Source organism: Neodiprion virginianus, chromosome 4, assembly GCF_021901495.1.
Source record: "Neodiprion virginianus isolate iyNeoVirg1 chromosome 4, iyNeoVirg1.1, whole genome shotgun sequence".
NCBI lineage: Eukaryota > Metazoa > Arthropoda > Insecta > Hymenoptera > Diprionidae > Neodiprion > Neodiprion virginianus.
In genome coordinates this window covers 21319202-21338181 of record NC_060880.1, presented here as the reverse complement: position 1 = coordinate 21338181, position 18980 = coordinate 21319202, and the positions used below count along the sequence as shown (strand labels likewise).

The 18980-nt window shown below is 37.1% G+C and overlaps 1 protein-coding gene across 9 annotated transcripts in view; it reads left to right on the top strand.

The window, feature by feature from the left end:
- LOC124303842 (transient receptor potential-gamma protein) overlaps nucleotides 1-18980 on the top strand; it is a 106302-nt gene that overhangs the window by 40177 nt on the left and 47145 nt on the right. For 8 of the 9 annotated variants that reach the window (XM_046761589.1, XM_046761584.1, XM_046761587.1 and 5 more), the window contains exon 2: nucleotides 4375-4427. In XM_046761589.1, coding sequence (XP_046617545.1) covers nucleotides 4394-4427 — 34 coding nt within the window. In that variant the 5' untranslated portion in view covers nucleotides 4375-4393. The remainder of the gene's footprint in view (nucleotides 1-4374; nucleotides 4428-18980) is intronic. The other variant, XM_046761588.1, reaches the window with a different exon arrangement.

Genomic DNA, 18980 nt, shown 5'->3' with positions numbered 1-18980 from the left:
TTTTCAGCCAAACTGATTTTCTCAAACGGTCGTAAAGTCTACGTACTCAGAACCTACTCGTGCCGAAATATTTTCTAAACAATGTCATCGGATAGTTTAAGACAATCAAACATTCGAACAGTCTTCCATTACAATTAAATATGGTCGCCCACGCTTGTATAATATTATCATATACCTTTCGATTGACTTGATTATTTGGAATCACTCATCGAACATTTTAATTTTGGAACGCTTGTAGCTCACATTCCCAGAGTTGTAATAAAAAAATGATCGAAGAGCAAATTTCCCGTCGGTTCACAACGTTTTTGGATGATATAGGGAACAGCTTCTTCACGTCAAAGTAAGCCTTTTCAGTTTAACGACGCGTACTTTGCTTCTGTCAAATTTTTAGTGTATATACTCTTCATCGAACGCCAAAAACTGAACAAGGCACGTGTACAAATGCTAACATTGGTATGTCTTAATTGGAGCATCACTAGCTCCACAATATTTTTTCCCGCAACCTCACGTTTACACATTTTATTTTTGGCTCTAAAACAGATGGCGCTATACTTCAAACTATTTTGGTTAAAATGAAGTCATGCGGCTGTACACAAGTTAGGTAAACAACATTTTTACTGTAACGCATTTGTTGTTTTCAGTGCAGCTCATTCGACTGTGATATCACTCAATTCGATTTCTACTGATGGGATAGTTTATTTTTATCTCAAGGTGACGTAGGCCTGCAATATTATGTTTCATTAATGTTCACCGTGTGCATAAAAGAAATCAGCGTCGAAGTAGGAGTAATGCCGGAAACCTTACCGATGCCGAATCGTAATCGTGACGCGAGTGATAAAAATAAATCAATTCCCTGATCTATCTATGGACATGTGAAGCGCAGCATCGTTCTGCGTGTTGTGCACGTATCTATGCAAATCGCAGTTTAATTATTGCCTACTTCATTCTCTGAAAATACTATAACGAAAAGTGGAAAAAGTGCTTCATTTTATTGGTATCAAAAAAGATTGGGTACAACCTTTCTCCCCGAGGTCCAAGAACGGTGCATCAAACTTTTAAGGGTCTGAAAGAGTTACGTAATGGAAGAGAAGTTTAAATGCGGAAACACTTTCACGGGAAAAAAAATGAACAAGTCAATTCTATTTAGGTACATTATTCACCTATCTAACAATAAGACGCGGTATAAGCGTGTAATTAGTACCGAAATGAGGTTTATTTTTAATCAAATTACCATAATATAATTTGACACTTTCGATCTCACGGATTATTTTGTTCGTCAAAGCGATTATTGATCGGCTAGCAATGAGGACTGTTTGAATGGTGCGCATTTGTTGAAGAGATTGAAATTCTTTTCTATCTCGGCTTTCGTAGTATTGCGTGACTATTTGTTGAGAGTTTTCAGCGATTCAAATTAAGGTAAATGAAGTTAGGACGCGCCCTTGTGGTACTTAACCCTCGAAATATCACCCCATTGGTACGTGATCCGACTGTAAGGAATGCGAATTTCACTTGAATCTAATAAATTTAACTCAATTGTTGGATTTACGATTTTATTTCGTAAAATATTATTCTCTCAGGCGAAATCTGTACACGTTAGCCTGCAAGAATGGCTATTTGATTAATCAGCCCCTTTTGTTTCGACTGGAATATAAGCTTTTCAGTCTAATTGACATTATTAGATTCTACAGATTGTTCAATTGAATGAGAAAATGATGTATTATTGAATCCTCGTTTCGGAATGATGGCCGCACGCAATCAAAATTTGTCTGAAAGATTTGCACGATCTCTTTTGTGTCGAAAATTAAAAATTATAATGCGACTATACCGAAAATGTGGGAAACGCGAACCATAAAAATTTTCACACTGATAGATTTTTGTCAGCTTCAGAGAAGGCCATGTAAGGAAAGTGAGCGAGTGTGTGAGATAGAGATAGAGAGACAGAGAGAGAATTATTCGCCCCAAAACAAGTCCCCTCAGGCGGTATATGGGACATAATTATGAACATAAAATGTGAACAGGTATAGACTAAAAGAAAATCAGCAACAAAATTAAAACTAACGTTGACAAAGAATAACAAAGAGGTGATAAAAATAGATAAAAGTGAGTAAAACTAAAATTAGCAATAAATATAGCTGAAATAGATAAGTTAAAAAATAAAAGAATTAGTTAAGAGATAAATAAATAAATAAATAAATAAATAGGTATGGGTTCAGTAAGCTATTCCTTGAATCAGCTGAGGCAACTTTTTCGTCCCTAAAATTTCTAATTCATTCATGCTACATATTATAGACTTTTTGCTTTCACGTTGTTTCACTCCATTCCTACTCTCGAATCGAATTATTAGTGAATAACAGTCACGGGTCGTGGATGAGTGATGTGGGTATTCGATGAGTCGACCACGCGATTTGTTATCCGTTGTGTTTGTCGACTCGTTGAATTTATCTTGATTCCATTAGTTATCTATATTTAGCCCCCCATGTAGACTGTTGCTATTCAAGGCTACCGTAAACTCGTATAACAAATGCATTGGTATAACCTCAATACAGCTACGTAATTAAACGAGAGAGAAATTAACCAGCTGTTTCATAATTATTTGGTTCGGTATCGCGTGACAGTGGGACAAAAAGAATTAGAGAATGAGAAGTAAGGACCGAAATCCTAATAAGATCATTGTTGCAGTATATAATTCTTTGGGGCGGCTGATGAGATCTATTCTTCAGGTTGACGGAAAGGTTTCACTTATCGGCAGCTAAGAAAATACCGTAAACACGTGTTGCGATATTGAAGGCTTAACAAAATCCACGACAATTGAAATTCTAAGAAAATCCGTCAATTTCAAATTGTCAAGCGCACCGCAATATCATAGATGAAGAAATATAACGCAATTTGAGCACAGCCGTCGAATGCTAGGCAGAGGCCGGAGATAAAATTTTCGACAAAGGAAGGTAGGTAGCATGAATGATTCATGAGTGAGCGCTGCGTATTCGCGCTCAACTAACCTTGCTTCACATCGGTATATTCCACAGGCATGGCATACCGTCAAATCCACGGCCAACGAGCACTATTCATCAAATGTTCAAATATCAAAAAATCCGAAGCCTTTCCGGTCGGGCACAACGATAACGCGTCGTAGCTTGACTTGCGTTGAATTTGCAACAAAAGTGTTCGTATCTTCGCTTACAATTTCAATTTCAATTTTCTTACGACTCGACGGAGAAGCAGGCTGAAAAAAAGTGCGAAACTTGGGAATTCCTACATCGACAGTCAATTATTCAGTTACGTTGGAGTTCCTTTTATTCAAAAGTCAGTCTTCGTTTAGATTTTCATCCCATTGGAATAAATGAAGACATTGTTGCTGACAATAACCTCAACCATTTCGATCGGTGACATGTTTTCTGGTGCCTACGATATCTCAAAAACATCTCGATCATTTGCTTAAAATTTGGAGACAGTAACTTTGAACAGTTTATCCTCTTTGGCACGACGGCATATTTTTATTTTTATTTATTCCCTTAACAAAATGGCGATCGTTTCAAGTGTCACGGGGTAGATGACGACAAGTAATCACGACAAGTGGCAATCGATGACCGCATCCGCACCTAGGGGTGATCGCATTACGGTCTATTTTGGGTTCGTAACCCAAGGACTAGGCGCAAGTACGAATGACGAGGGGAGACGAAAGAAAGTGACATCGAGGAAGTTGAATGATTGATTATAGAATTGATTTGTTGTAAAAGATATGAAGATTACAGAGAGAAGATTTTGGAGGAGAAATCGTTCTTAGGACGGAAAAGGGAAGATTTCATTTTGGTTGCGGGACGAGAGCTGAATTGACATGTTGGCCGAATGGAAGATGAGTTGAGAGTGAGTGTATCAGAGGAAGGGTGCAAGTGATTGACTAGTTGGGATTCAACTTTTGCCGTCTGCAACTAGCACTGAAAAGAGCAACACACCGACTCGGTGTGGGAACTGAAGCAGGAAGGTGACGATAAGAAGTGGATGCAGGGTGTAAGGTAGCTGTTAGAGCGTGAGAACGGAATTGAAGAATCGTGAAGTCCGGAGGAGACAACAGAAGTTCAAATTTTGATCCTCATCGTACGACGTATTATAAACAAAGAAAGAAAAGGAAATAACAGACCTTGGAAAAGAAGCTAAATTATCCAAGAACACTGTCCCTGAATTTTAAGTAAACCCGTCGAGCGGTCTTCGACACATCGTGAGAATCGCAAAACTGACTGCCGTATTAATTAATCCAACTTCGTTTTACGATCTAGTAAACGCCGTGTTTCCGATCACGCGTGAATACTGCTTTAAATAGTATTATTAGGGATGTTTATTCCAATGTAATATACAACTGTGACATTTTCATTTCAGTTTTCAGCAGAGGGCGATCATGACAGGAACATTCCGGAGATCGGTGAGTACAGGTAGAGTACCATCTTAAAATATTACTCGATGTAACGGTGAAACGTGTTTTGAAAATATATGTGTAAGCATTTCGAGAAATATTTCTACATGCATATTAGTTTACACGATGGGACTGTAAAATTAAACAGGCTTCATCGGGCAAGACGATTAACTTGGTTGTTTCTTCTCCGTCAAAAAGAATTTTTCACATAGATAGCTTCTTCGTCTAGGACACTTCGGTATTCAGAATTCCATTTCTCTGAAAACTTGTTCGTCTAGATACTTTTACGTCTAGAAAAATTCATTTTAGAACTGTTTGTGGAGTATCGGAAAATGAGTGTTGGGCCTGGCTAGTCCCGACTTTTAGCCGGATTTCGGTTTTAAATCGGCAATTCAATATTACCACCATTGCCATGTTATAATCACAATATTGTATACATAAAATTATTACCCGGTTCGCACGCGATCTTGAATCAAATATGTGTTTCAATTAAATTCCTCAAAGAAATGTGCACGTGAGTAACATTAAAGAAAGTTCCTCAAGAATTTTGAAAATACAAATCAGTATTGGACCAATATCAGTCCCGATCTGGTTTTACCGATGTTTGAAAATTTCTTTGAAAAGTGTGCAGAACGAAAGAAAAGCCAGCCAAAAAAATTACCACTCGATGAGATATGTCCTGGATAAAGGAATACGACTAATAGCATCGTACGATGAAATCTCGACTAATCGTTTCTACGCCTATACCGTGTGACGGAACATCCTGTCTACGATCAAGAAGGCAAATGCTCAAAGTTATAAAGGGTCACAACGGTTTTCCGAGGTCCCTCATCTCTTGCCTATTAGTTGGGCTGATTTGGCTTACTTAGCCCGGAACCAAACTAGGAGATCCTCATCCAGCTAGCTCGATCTGATGGCCCGAGGGTCGTGTGTCCGCGACTATGGCACGGCTCTACTCAAACCGAGTTGGGGTGACTATTTCAAGGGATGATCGCCGGAGTAACGGGAACAATTAATAAACCCGGCTCTGATCGGTATGTGCGGTAAACAGCAAATTGCTTTATTACCTCTCGATGTTGACGTAATCCCAAAAGCTCAGGGTATTCAATAAATCTTCACTTTCTCAGGCACACGATTCTCACACACAATTCAATATCCGCTCTCCGTTCACTCGAGACTTGACGAAATTACTTCGATACGAGATGGCTGTCATTGCCTGACTGATCGTATTACCGGGCTGAGGTGGCTCTACAATGCCTCTCCAAATTTTAGTATCAGCAATCGTCACATCGCCCTTTGTAACATCTCGATTCAGCATCCAGTGCTTGGCTAATAGACTCTGCGTTTTGAGGTGATCTTGTTTCGACCTTTGATATTTTTATCGTCAACTTGACTTGTATTTTTGAGCTGGTAAAAAGTGATATGAAATACGACATGCGTCATTCCTCACGGGAGCGATAACTGACATATATCCAAGGACCATGGGGTGGTGGATGTTGGAGGGAGATGCAATTTCAGTTATTGCTATAGGCGTTTTCTTTCCTCAAGTATAAACCACTGAATATTATATACTTCGATTTCAATTGAAATTGATAAAAGTTTTCCTACAATTTTGTCTGAATTCCCCTTGAAAGTAATTCTTGCCGTTAGGCTAATTAATTTTCTGCTTTTTATCAGATTAAAAGTAATATTTTACCAAAAACGAATCGATCCGACAAATTTATGATCCGATCGGAAACTGTTTATGATCTCTGCTTGACAACATTTTTTTCAACAATAAAAAATAAATAAAAAAAAAAAAAAGACAAATACAAAAACGTCACGAATGTAGTAATTTGTTTGATCTGAGTCTGCGAAAGTTTCGTTCTTTTTCTCGTACAAACACTCCGAATTCATTATGACAATTTATGAAGTACTGACCCAAGATAGTAATTTTCGGGTATTGAACGACCTTTCCACGTATATTCGCATCAATATACAGTTAATCGACAAATTTAGCACGACACGTCCACGATTTGAACCGAAGAATAAGAAAAAAAAAAAAAAAGATCGGGTTAAAAATATAAAAATAAATTATGGTGTAAATATACTTGTATCGAGTCGAGCGCGAACGTCACTCATCAATATAGTCAAGAACTTGGTTTGAGAAACGAAGGTAAGAATCTGAGCGAAAGTTTATACGATAAATTCGTAAGCTGATGTCGAGTATTTTTAGAAACACTTTCGGACTGGCCCTTTTGGTGTACATATGTGTAGCTGTATGTATATACGTGTGTATATAGGCACATTATAGTCATGCCAAACGTCTAACATGGAACGCGTTGAACGAGAAAAATAACAATCTTCTATATAAGCAAAGCACGTGATCGTCTGTCCGTTTTTCCGGTAATCGCGTCTGTTCGGGAATCTCGTCTGTCTGGGAATTCGTCTGTGCGTATTATTATTATTCTCATTAGTATTGCAGCTCGCTGTTGTGATTGTTGTTATTGTTACTATTATCGTCGTTATCATTTTCGCTACCTAGAAATTTTTCAATCTAGACTTTTTGCCCACCTCGCGGTATTTCTACTTACAAAATGAAAGAAAAATTCGTTTGCAATTTGTGATCCAAATATTTCGAGTGTCGTTGAGATCTGTCGGATTTTTTATGTAGGGGAGGTTCATCGGGACGCGGGAATAGAAACTGGACACGTTCCGAAATAAAATTTTGGCCATCAAGCCGCAAACCGAGTTCATTTACGACAGAGCCGAATAGGATCCGTTCACATATTCTAATCCTTGTCTCTAGCCTGGAGGATAGCTTCGGATTTTGTGTCGGATCTGTGTCGAATCCGACAGAAGTCTGTCGGATTTTTTACGTAGGTATACTTTCCACCGCTGTCTTTAGACTCAAAGGAATATCCTGATCGTATTATACATGTGCGTACAAAAATGGTACAAATTTAATCCTTGTTGCGCTCAAATCGTTTTAATGCAAAATTTGGACCCGTTTCCAAGGTTTATTATTTTGTCGTCTAATCGTTAATTGATGGTTCAAACAGTCTAGCAATGCAACGAAAAATCAATACTTTAATAATTCTTCGTATTGTACGAGAGTTTTATACAATTTTCTCTATCGATTTATGTCAGAGTTTCGCTTACGGAACATTCAAGGACAATATATCCTTATACCTGAGACATGTAATAGTGATCTAAACGACAACATGCAAAACGTGTAGCCAACATATAATGCATATTTTTTTTTGTTTCAATGAAAATTATGCATTTTGTGCGAATTTTTGAGTCAAGCTGCAGTCCTTTCTCTTTGAAAACTTGGGAAATGGTTTCAAAAATGACTTGTTGGCTCGGCGGTATAAGAGATTTGAGACCTACAGGGCACATATGAAGATAGTGTTCGTGAATAACAATGAATTTCTGATCAAATTCTTCCGCTATGTAGCTTGACGATCGAGGAGTTTCATTCCCGGTCATTTATCTCCGTTTATAGCAACAGTCAATGACACAATCTTCTATGATGTCTTGAGCTTTTATCGACTCTCAGAAGTTAGCGGGAACATTGGTCTGGCTTCCAGCTATAAGGCACGTTAACGAGACATTCGATATTGGAATGGATTTCCTATAAAAGTGAAATAAAACTCAGGTATACGGTACGGGGTATAAACGCGCTTAAAAGTTCTTTTTTAAAATTTATTCGTAAAATGTTTAACGATTTAAATGTCCCCGCCTCAAACCAAAATAAGAACTCATTGTCAGTTGAAATTGACTAAAACTTGTACATCACGTGGTGTCCGATTTCGCAAATGTACACCTTTCTTCTCGGAAGCGATCTCTCATTGCGAACTTATCGTCAAAGCACAACGTGTGGATATTGCTTGTCCTCATATCTGTGTTTTGTTTATTTTATTTTTTTTTTTTTTTGTTCCTGAAGAATTCAACTTCGAGAACGGATGAATTAATTTATCAATCTGAAGATTTTGTTTCACATAATCAAATCAGAGATGTATAAAACATCAACCATATGAGGTATCTTCGACAATGTAATTACATGATGAAATCGGTTGATCTGCTCTGCTGGTAATAAAAGATACGTGAATAATTGTTAACAAGACAGTTCAAGACATTAAAACGACAAAGCTTCAATGAAACAAGTATAAATTAACGTGAGAGACTATTTGAAAACGAATGAAGAAAAAAGAATATTTAAAAAGGAATAAAGAAAAGTTCGCCAGACAATTTGAATGAAAGAAAGACGATTTGTATTTGCAATTTTAATCTGTTTCACCTGATTACCGATAATCGATGTACTTTGTGCGTAAATAATTGAATGGATGAGTGGATGAATATATAATGTTTTTCGGCTATCACTATAAATTTATGCAGGAAAAATGAAAGAAATATTTAAATTTCTTACATTCCATAACATAAGATCTTTTTCCGACTTATTTTTAAGATTTTAAACCAATATTTGTAAATGATTATATATATTGTTATACACCAACATGCGGTCATCACTTCCACAGCACTACATGTGGTTGATGGTTTTTAAAAATTAAAACCGTCTCAATAATATTGCTTACATTAAACCTTAATTTGAATAGTAAAAGATACATTAGTCAGATAGTTGACATTTTCATAGTTTTTCAATTCATTAAAACCCATTGCTCCTTTTATGCGCCGTGGATCAATTTCAAGTTAAAACGTTCTGAATCTTTTGGATTCACATCATTAATACGCCCAATGACTTCACGAAATGATTTTCAATTCATAAAAATTTTCCTACTATCACCAAAGAGGTAATATTCTGGTCAACTAATATTCAAAATTTTTCTTGCATTTTCATATTTTTATCCAACTTGAACGGTTGAACAACAAGCGGTTGAAGTTGTCCCGATACTTTCCAAAGCTTTTTCTATATTTTCTTCAAAATAATTTTCTGCTTATTTTCACTATGAAATCCAGTGTGATTTACTAGAAGAAGGTAATTCCGCTATTGGGCTTAAATATCTTCGGAAGACAAACTTCGGAAGAGGGTTAAAACATTACTGTAATAATTTATCGTGAGATTTATTACAATTATCATTGAGAAAATCGTCAGCAAGCATTATACTTGAATAACGATACCCATAAATCAGCACCTCGACGGCGCGTTGATGATCAATAACTTTTAATCATTTGGTATAAAGTACTTTCCAACTTTATGAACCCTTCATTTCGGACAGATTGTCATGATGGTGAAACTTTAAACTTCCTTAGAGGCATTCGATTACCGCGTTTTTAATTCCATTAATCACACCTTGTGAGCGTTAAAAGTATTGAATTTTTCCACTGTCTTTAAATAATAACGAGCATCGGTCTCTGCCTTATCATCCGACGAAGCAGCTTCCAATCATAAAATTTGTCGAGTAAGCCCGTCGATTCAGAATAAATCGGTAGGCCGAAGGGTTTCAATTTGGCTTAACCATCGTCGCGCGCAAAGATTTGGATCTCGATATTCGACATTAACTTTTTTTCAATCGATATTGCAAATCTTCTTCAATACGTTCAGAAATTCGCAAGCTCAATATTTACGAAACTATGCTCTACTTGACATCCCATGAATTTACCGCAATTGGCAATATCAGCTTTTATATCCAGCACAAATTTGTATTATATCTTCAATTCTGAGAAGAAAAATGAAAGACCCGTCAACGAACACACTAAATACGAGTAATACCAAGATTTCAAAAATATATTTTGCTTTGTTTATGCAACATTGTATTTCGAATGCCATCGAACGTAAACTAAAATATTCAGCTGCGACGGTACATTTCAAATCAAAACATTTCCGACAATTTTTTATGTATCGTGGTTTAACATAAATCAGTAGACAATAAAAAAAAGTTATGAAAATTAGGAAACTCACATACTGTGATATTTTCAGGGCCAAGTTTTTCGAGATTGGGAATCTAGTAAGATTGATCATGCTTATCAAAACCTAACATTTTAAATTAAAAGTCCACTGATCAGTGCTTACCAAGAAAGTAATGTCAAGTATCGAACATTTGTTTTCAATTCAGAAAACATTATAATCTTCATAATTTGCAATAGCTTATGACTCGGTATGTACAAGGCAATTAGACATAATCTAATAATCACCTTATATGTATTCTAATTCTTATCATAAGAGACATGCGATGAAGTTATCCGTAAAATTAAGTAAAACTTTCCAACGGTTCAAGTGTCTGTATTATTAGATCTAAAGGATTAAGGCTACTTTTTTCAAAGAAAATATTGACATACGTTTCCTCGGCAAGTCATGGCTGTCGGTCTGGAATGGGAATGTGCAATGTTATTTAGGACACCGGCTTTTGGAGTTCGAGGGCCAAAATAACTTCATAAATTACTTGAAACTGTTGGCAGCTTTTCTCCTAGTAGTATACAAAATATATGGAAATAGCGTGAAAAGAAAAGCATATAGATTTATAGATTATAAATCAAATCTGAAAGATTTTTTTTCATTCGGAATGCACCTTGTGCAGGGTGCGTAAAAAGATTGCGCAACAGATTAGAAAATCACTCTCGGATACAGGGTTAGTTAGACTGAAAATGGGACAAAACGTATCTTGTACATTCCATAAACCGACCTCGGGCACATATCGTGGATATGCATATGCATGCATATCTATGTACCTCTATGTATGAAGTGTGCATTTGGTATATGGCGATTTCCCCGCGTAACTAAACATGGGAACGGCGGATTACGAGGGCGGTAACAGCCTCTCCAAAAACGAACGCGCAATAACTGACGTATAGGTATGTTGTGTGTACTTGGGATCTGAAGATAGAATCACAAGACCCTTGGAAGTCAATTTGTGGTACGTGTGTATTGTTATGGCGTTCGAACAACCCGAGTTAGTCATTTGACGCAAGTTTTCATAGGATACCGTCAAGTTCGGTGAACGCCATTTTCCGAAGTGGTTGACGCCTCGGTTCGATTGTTATTATTTTTCAAGTAAGGTAGATTCTTATCCCCGGCGGCGGATTCGAACTACACGAGTAAAGTAGTCGAAACAAATTTTTCAAAGAATCGGGAAATGCTAATTGTCGTGGGAAATGGGGGATTAAACCGAATGTGAAGCTTAATTATCCGATTATTGTTTTAAAAGCAAGGTAGATTTTCGGTTTCAGCCGCGGATACGAATTCACAAGCGTAAAGTAAAGAAAAAATCAAAAACACCTACTTATCGTTGGAAATGACGAATTAAATTGGAATATCAAATTCCAATTGTTAATTGTTATCATTTTTCAAGTAAGGCAGATTGTCAGTCACAGCCGCGGACTCTCCTTACATGAATAAATTGGTCGAAATAAATGATCTGAAAAATAAAGAAATCAGGTAGGCTTATTATCGTTGAAAATGGTAGATGAATTTGAAACATAAAGTTTTACTGATCTATTCGATTGATGAACCTCTCTTATGTCCGATGTGCAACAGTTTATGAAATCTTGAAAATTTTTGACGTCCCGTGAATTCCCATTAATTGTCAGTACAGAACCGCAGCGACAAAAGTAGATAACTAGAGTTTACTATGTTAGTTGATAGCAGTGAAAAGTTGTCATTCACCTTTGTCTTCTGTATATTTTCAACAGTTTCTATCTATACGTAAAGCCGTTTGGGCCCGCGATTTGATTCTTTGCAAATCACTTGCGAAAATTTTTTAATTGCATTAATCAGATGTTCCTTACTGAGGTCTCTATTGAATAATGATAATCCCGATACCATTTTCCGTACTTGAAAGTTTTTGTTACAAAATATATTTGCCTTCGGACAATTTGCAGAACGCTTATTTCCGATCGAAATGAGCTATCATATACAAGCCGAGTCAGCACAAACTCCGAGAAGAGAAGGAGCTCAGTTGGCTATAGAAGCTTTGCGATAGCGTGTGGAAATACGGAGCGAAAGACTTGGGTTCAAATCCCCAACGACGCATCGAGAATGACCTGAGCAGCAACTCGCAAAGATGGTAACACCGGTTACATCGCTCAACTGAGAATCCGGTGTCAGATATTACTTGTTTCGAATGCCAGCTAGTTTCTGGACAAACTTTTGACTTCACGTTTGTATCGAACGAGTCGGCTCTCAGTTTGAAAAATTTTCTCGGAAATCATTCTTACGCAAGCTGCGTCCAGGGAAACTTCAAATTTAAATTGATGATTTTCAAGTGAAAGTAAATGGATTTGATTTTTGGATATGTGATTAGAAAGCTTACGATTCACCGTTCGAATGCTGTTACCGAAAATCTTTTTACGATGATTCCCTCGCCTGTGATGATTAATGTAACTCGACAAAAAAACGCACAACAAATTTGAAACAACGTTGGCTATGTCAGAAAAATTACCGTGTTCCGTACAGCACTCTAGCTTCGAAGTTCGATTTGAAAATTTGATCTGTGTCGCTTCAAAGTGGCATAATTTGGAAGCAAACCGATGCACATGAAATCTGTGGAAAGAATTTTGAAGCTGATGTTCTAAGCTGCAACATGCTACTTTGACAAATTTTTTACACGAATTTTCTCGGAGTTTTACTGCTTTTAAATTACTGATTCTCAGAGTGAAAATAGTCTACCTATTAATTTTGATTACTAGTGTAGTATGAGTTACTATTCTCTCTGATAATAATCACTTCCACAGTAATTTCTAGTGATTCTTGCAATAATTCTAGGCTAGCGCATCAATGACTTGCCATTAGGACCTTCTTCAACTGAAAAAACGTAGCAAACCAAAGAAACTAATTTAATGCTTCAATAACCAAAAACTGTGCTATTGACAGCAATAATCACCCTATAATTAATTACTCGTACCACATGTTCTCGGAGTTAATGGCGGGTCTACTAAGCATGTCCGTTTCGCAGATCTTTATTGATACGAGTCATTGTCACGTTTGTTTCATAAAAATGAAGTAGTTCGTACGTAAATCAACGTATTTGAAACAGAGAGACGACCTTTGCGGAATTCAAGACATCTCGGAAAAATCTTGGATCCAAACACCAGTGAAAAACTTGGAGGATAGAGCGGTGAACCCTGATGAATAGTTGAAAAGGGTCTGCTCCAACTTCGGTCTAATCACGTAAAGCACGGATCCGAGCTAACTGTGAACGAAACCAGGACCACAGCTTTCCATTATTTCAATGAAACGAAAATCAACGCAATTACTACTAACACAATACTGCTTCGATAACTTTAGTTATGTATGCTGGTGTGTATGCTTCCCAAACCGAGATTGAAAGTCGTCCAAGAGATCAGAGTTCGAGATGAACTGGTTAATCTGAGGCTAGGCCACCGCTTTGGGCAATTTAGAGACGGCGCTTGCAATGCTAATGGGCCTGAGGTTTTGAGGTCGTAGAAACAGGTCAGCGAATCGGGTTCGCAGTGGCAAGCTTTCAGGGTTTTGAAAAGCCCTGGGCTAAAGTGATGCGTCGCAAAATGTTTCGCAGAACCAAAGCTTACACGTGTAATGGCGTTACGCGAAAATAAGCAACATCAAGCGATTCCAAAACGGATCACAACTTCCGTCAAGTTTTTATCGTCAGCGCAGCTTTTTCGGCAAATGACACGCGTCAATTCGCAAAATACGCAATTTCTTGACAATTTACGAATACCTGATTTTGGTTTTCATGTGAACGGCGAACACGGTGGGATTGACAATGGTAATTCTTCAACCGCAACAAATCAATAATCCGCACAAACTTCAATTATCTAGAGCGGAAATATGGGGCTAATTCGCCCGTGCAACGAAATTTCGCCAGTGCCTGTAGACAGAGTGAGTCTGAACTTGCTATGAAATATAATATCAAGTTTTCATCGTAGAAAAGAATTGAAATCAGAGAAGACAGGGTTATTCTTGTAAGACGAGGGTTAGCTTTATTAAATGTAAAAATTCAAGCATAATCAGCGTCGATTTTCGGGTCCGGTATATTTTCATGGATGAACAATAATACGAGATTTTTATTTGGAGCATTTGATTAGTTATATAAAATGGATATTACTAGAACTATTATTACCAAAATTAAAACAAACGGTGATCGACGACTGCGAAAAAAAATTATGTGTCATGGGTGAAAACATACATTATTCTATTACGTATACCGCAATTCAACCAATTCAATGTTTCATTCGATACTTTATCTTAACAACTGTACATTTTATTCCAGAAAATGTGATATTTTCTAGATTCGCACCAAATCTGTTTCGTGAAACACTTACTGACTCAGAATATGCGACGTCCGAATGAAATATTATTTTTACTCTAAAGTCCTTGGAAATATTTTAATTATTACCACAACTGAAAATTATTGTCATGAGGACAGGATGAGAATGAATTTTGTAGCTGTAACCGGATGATCTAACGTGTTAAAGTTCTCTTTGAATGCGGTTACTCGTACTATGGTTTGTCGTAACTGTTGCGATCATTAATTGATGTTAACGAGACAAAATTAAATAGAAAATGTAGTAAATTAAATAACCAGATCAATGAGTCAATTTTCAAAAGATGTAGTGTTGACAACTTCAATTTCACCAAACTGTTTCTTCATCCCACTTTCTTATAATTTCAGTAATACATACACTTCTCTTCAACTATGATACCCATTATACTGTTATTTCGTAGCATATACCTGAATCATGCATTTTTTGACGAATTCAATTCTGTAAATTGGAATTCGTTAGTACTAGCGAAATTCTAGTGTGTGGATTTTCAATTATCCACTAACGTAAAATTATATGGGTTCGACTGAGTCAGATAGAGCAATTTTCGTTATTCAACTCATACACGTACGTACAGATCTCCCCCCAGAGGCAACGCTAATGAATGAGACGTATTCAATGTAATTATCTCGCCACAACCCGCTACACAAGTAATTAATACGTTGCCGTTGTGTTTTGTAGTATTTTATAGCAGAAAGTATGTCCCAAAAAAATAGGTGTGGTATGTGATGGCTAAGTGAAATTTGTAAATAGTATTTAATTTAAATCTAGCAAAAAATTCAAAAGGGATGATTCTTACTGAATATTATGGCAAGAATTATCTACTCAGAAGTTTAAAGAATATATTTTTTCAACGAAACAATCAAGATGTTTGTGAAAGTTCGATATCAATTATTATTTTTCGGAACAAGCAAACGTGGAATAACTTGCCCAGTGATTAAAGTTATCATTTTAATACCCATGCCGGAAACGAGCATAAAAAATAGTCTTTTAATCGCAGTATTTGTTCATTACGCACATGCTGCGTATCACGTTTTAATGTACCGAGTACGAATGTTATAACTGGAGTGAATTGACGTACCTACGATTCTACTCCTTTCTGCACGATTCGCGTTAATTCAAACTGTCACGATCCTAGGATTTATGATGCTTCAGTTCCCGGTGAATATCACCTTTCAGGAACCTTCGTACCTTCCATTCATCACAATCCTCGTATACTGCTTCATACGAAACGACTTGCTCAAATTGTGCCACAAATTTCCCTAAATCGCACGTCAATTTGATATATCGTATGTATGTATACTGAGATTGAATATTTTTGTTCCAGTCGCATACGATTATAAAATTATAATACTTGTCGTTACAGTGAAGACGTAGAGCATACAAGCAGTATGGCTTTAATATGGTTGTAAACGTCAGTACACGAAATAGACATAATTATATTTCTGAAAACTGAACTCCGTTCCCCACATGTACGGCCAATTTTCATACGTTTGACAAGCACGCTACGGGTGCGATGAAGGAAACCGAGATAAATGAAACACACAAGTTATATCATAGTTCCAAGGGTGGAATAATGTATGACCGAAAGTTTGGTTACATATACAGTACATAATAATGTATTTACGTAAAAAGTGTAAAGACTTAATTGTATTTTGATTATTCGAGTTGTGAGGTCTTAGGAATTCTCCGCAAAATTGACCACACGTATTTCGAAAATATCGTGTAACGTCCGTTAGACATCCGTGTCATTCGTGAAATGAATAACACGTTACAGCAGATGTGAGATTTTGGCAATCTACCTCAATTACCAAGTTTAACTGACCAATACCGGTAACCTAATGAAGCACTGAAAGAAAACCACCATTTTGCCACTTGAGAAAAAGTTCGAAGGTGTTTTACGTTTCGCTTCGTTATGCGGTTTACTGCATTTCACACAATCCTGAAATCGCGAAATGACGATTGTTTCTAAAATCGCGTCGTTAAGTTGAGTACGTCACGGATATCAATCTTTTCTTCTATCACTATCACTTCAACATTATCATTGTGTTAATACATACCACTGACCCAAAGGCATTTCAATATCCTGACTTTCTTCGAACTGATAAAGAACTCAAACGAAACGACAGACGTTTGCGAAAAAAAAAAGTAACAAGACTGTTGCTCAATTGAACAAAGCTTTTCACTCTAGTTCAAAAGCACACTTCACCGAATACAGCTTGTTCCTTTGCTTTGCAAAGAAACTGCATTTTCCGCATAATGCATCCAAGATGTCTCTGTATTGAGAAACTGCCTTATCTCAAGCATGAGAAATATCTTTACGGTACCTCTGCATCGGCATACACACTTCATGTGAATCGTTTTCAACTTGAGCGAGTGATATTCAATAATGGTCCATCAAGACCACCGCACGAACCGTTCCTCTACCACCTCCACATACCGATACGACATGTAAAAAAATGATCAAAGCGAAACTGGGTTAGGAAGAAATCATGCAGTCGAGGCCATCGCTTCGACGGTTACGGGTGATGGATGTTTTCGCAGACGACCCCCTTGGAAAACGTCACTGGATAGATAAGTCCTGCCAAGAAGCTGATATCTCCATCGCTCCTGACTTTCCATCGGTAATGAGGCGATATCTCCCTTAAGGTTTTGATTACAAAGTATAGTGATCGTTACGTACGGAATAAATAGATAAATAATATGTGAGTCGAAACTCCATTGGAACTAGACACAGACTTGATTAAACAGTAAACATTTGGATTTGGTGTAGCGAACATTTTGCAGATCAGGTTTATATCAATTGGCTACAATTCCTGGGTCACTATCGCTTCCACGGACGAATCTAAGATATCCGTATCATTGTATGAGCATAAGCAACTTTTGAAAAAAGTTTTGTTTGCTCCCATTGGGTGTTAGTACTTTTTTGTGTAATAACGGATCCTAACTAGAGTTATATTTTGGGTTGAATAATGCGATCTTGACCGATTTCAAAGTGTTTCAATCAAAAAATTGATCATTTTCAGTATTAATCAAATAGTTCTATCGTTTTCCACTACAGCAAGGACCACAAGTCATTATTCTCACTATGCCAATTATTTAGAACATCAAAAATAGCAATTAAAAATGAAGTTTTTCTTGGATAAGTTGCTTGCCTTTAGCGAAGAACTAGGTATATCGTACATTGAGAAAAAACAAACAGTTACATTGGGGTATTCAGCGCATACGATCGCTTTTTGAGAAGTTCAAGAGACTTTAGGTGTATAGACGACGGTTTGAGTCAATTATTTCCTTGTGCCCGTATGATCATTGTTCTCTGTATTGCATTCTTGTCACTTTGACACGTAGGAAATGTATTAGGTGCTCGAAAGTTAACAAAGAGAGGGTTGCTTTGCCAGACAAGTGTTCAGCCATAGCGCTTCACAGATCAACAAACAGACCAGTCGCCGAGCTCATTTCTCGAATCGCAGCGGTATTCCCTTTAAAAGTTTGAATCTCAGTTAGCCATAGTTTTACAACTTGTTGCATATAGATATTTCCTCGGTGCACTCGATCGACCGAAGTGATTGAGTATGTATAGGCGTGGGTGGATTGCGCTTATTAACTCGCAGGCCGTATCAATCCCTGAGCAACAACATGTGTCGGCTAACAATTTGTTTACGTCACCCGTACCTCGAGCTAATAAATGAGCTCATCCTCTTTTTGTATACCCGGTTGTTAGAAATGAGGGTGAAACGGCTGTGTGTGTGTGTGTGTATACACCGAGAGGATCCATGTATTTCATGGTTAAACTTGCCTCGTGTTTACCAGAGGTGGAGGGAAGCTTTGCAGATTTCATTGCGATCGCGTTTCTTTTTCGGCCGCGGATGTAATCCCTTTTCTGCTGCTAAAGTAATTGGAACAATGCCTACTCATATATCCGGGAAAGTCATTTAACGTTCAATCGATTGGAAGGTAAGTACATTACACTATTTGCTTCTTTCTAATATATTAATATTTTCCGCCCTGTGCAAAACATTCTTGTTTTTTATTTTTCTTAAGAGTCCAAATTGATTTCACTCAAGAATATGCCCAACTATTTTAAACGATCGCCGTTGTAGAGACAAATTGACAAATAGTGTCAAGTGTGATGGCAAAAAATGAAAAAGAGGATGAACGAATGAATAAATAAATATTGTAAGTTAGCTTCGCTGCTTTAAAGGCGAAAAAATTCTTGCTATACAATCTCGCCGGCTATTAGAGCTCAAATATTTTTTGAATGCGCAGTCGATAGCTGAGCAACTTACGTCTGCATCGTAATTTCAAATTTAATGTCATGATCAAAAAAAAA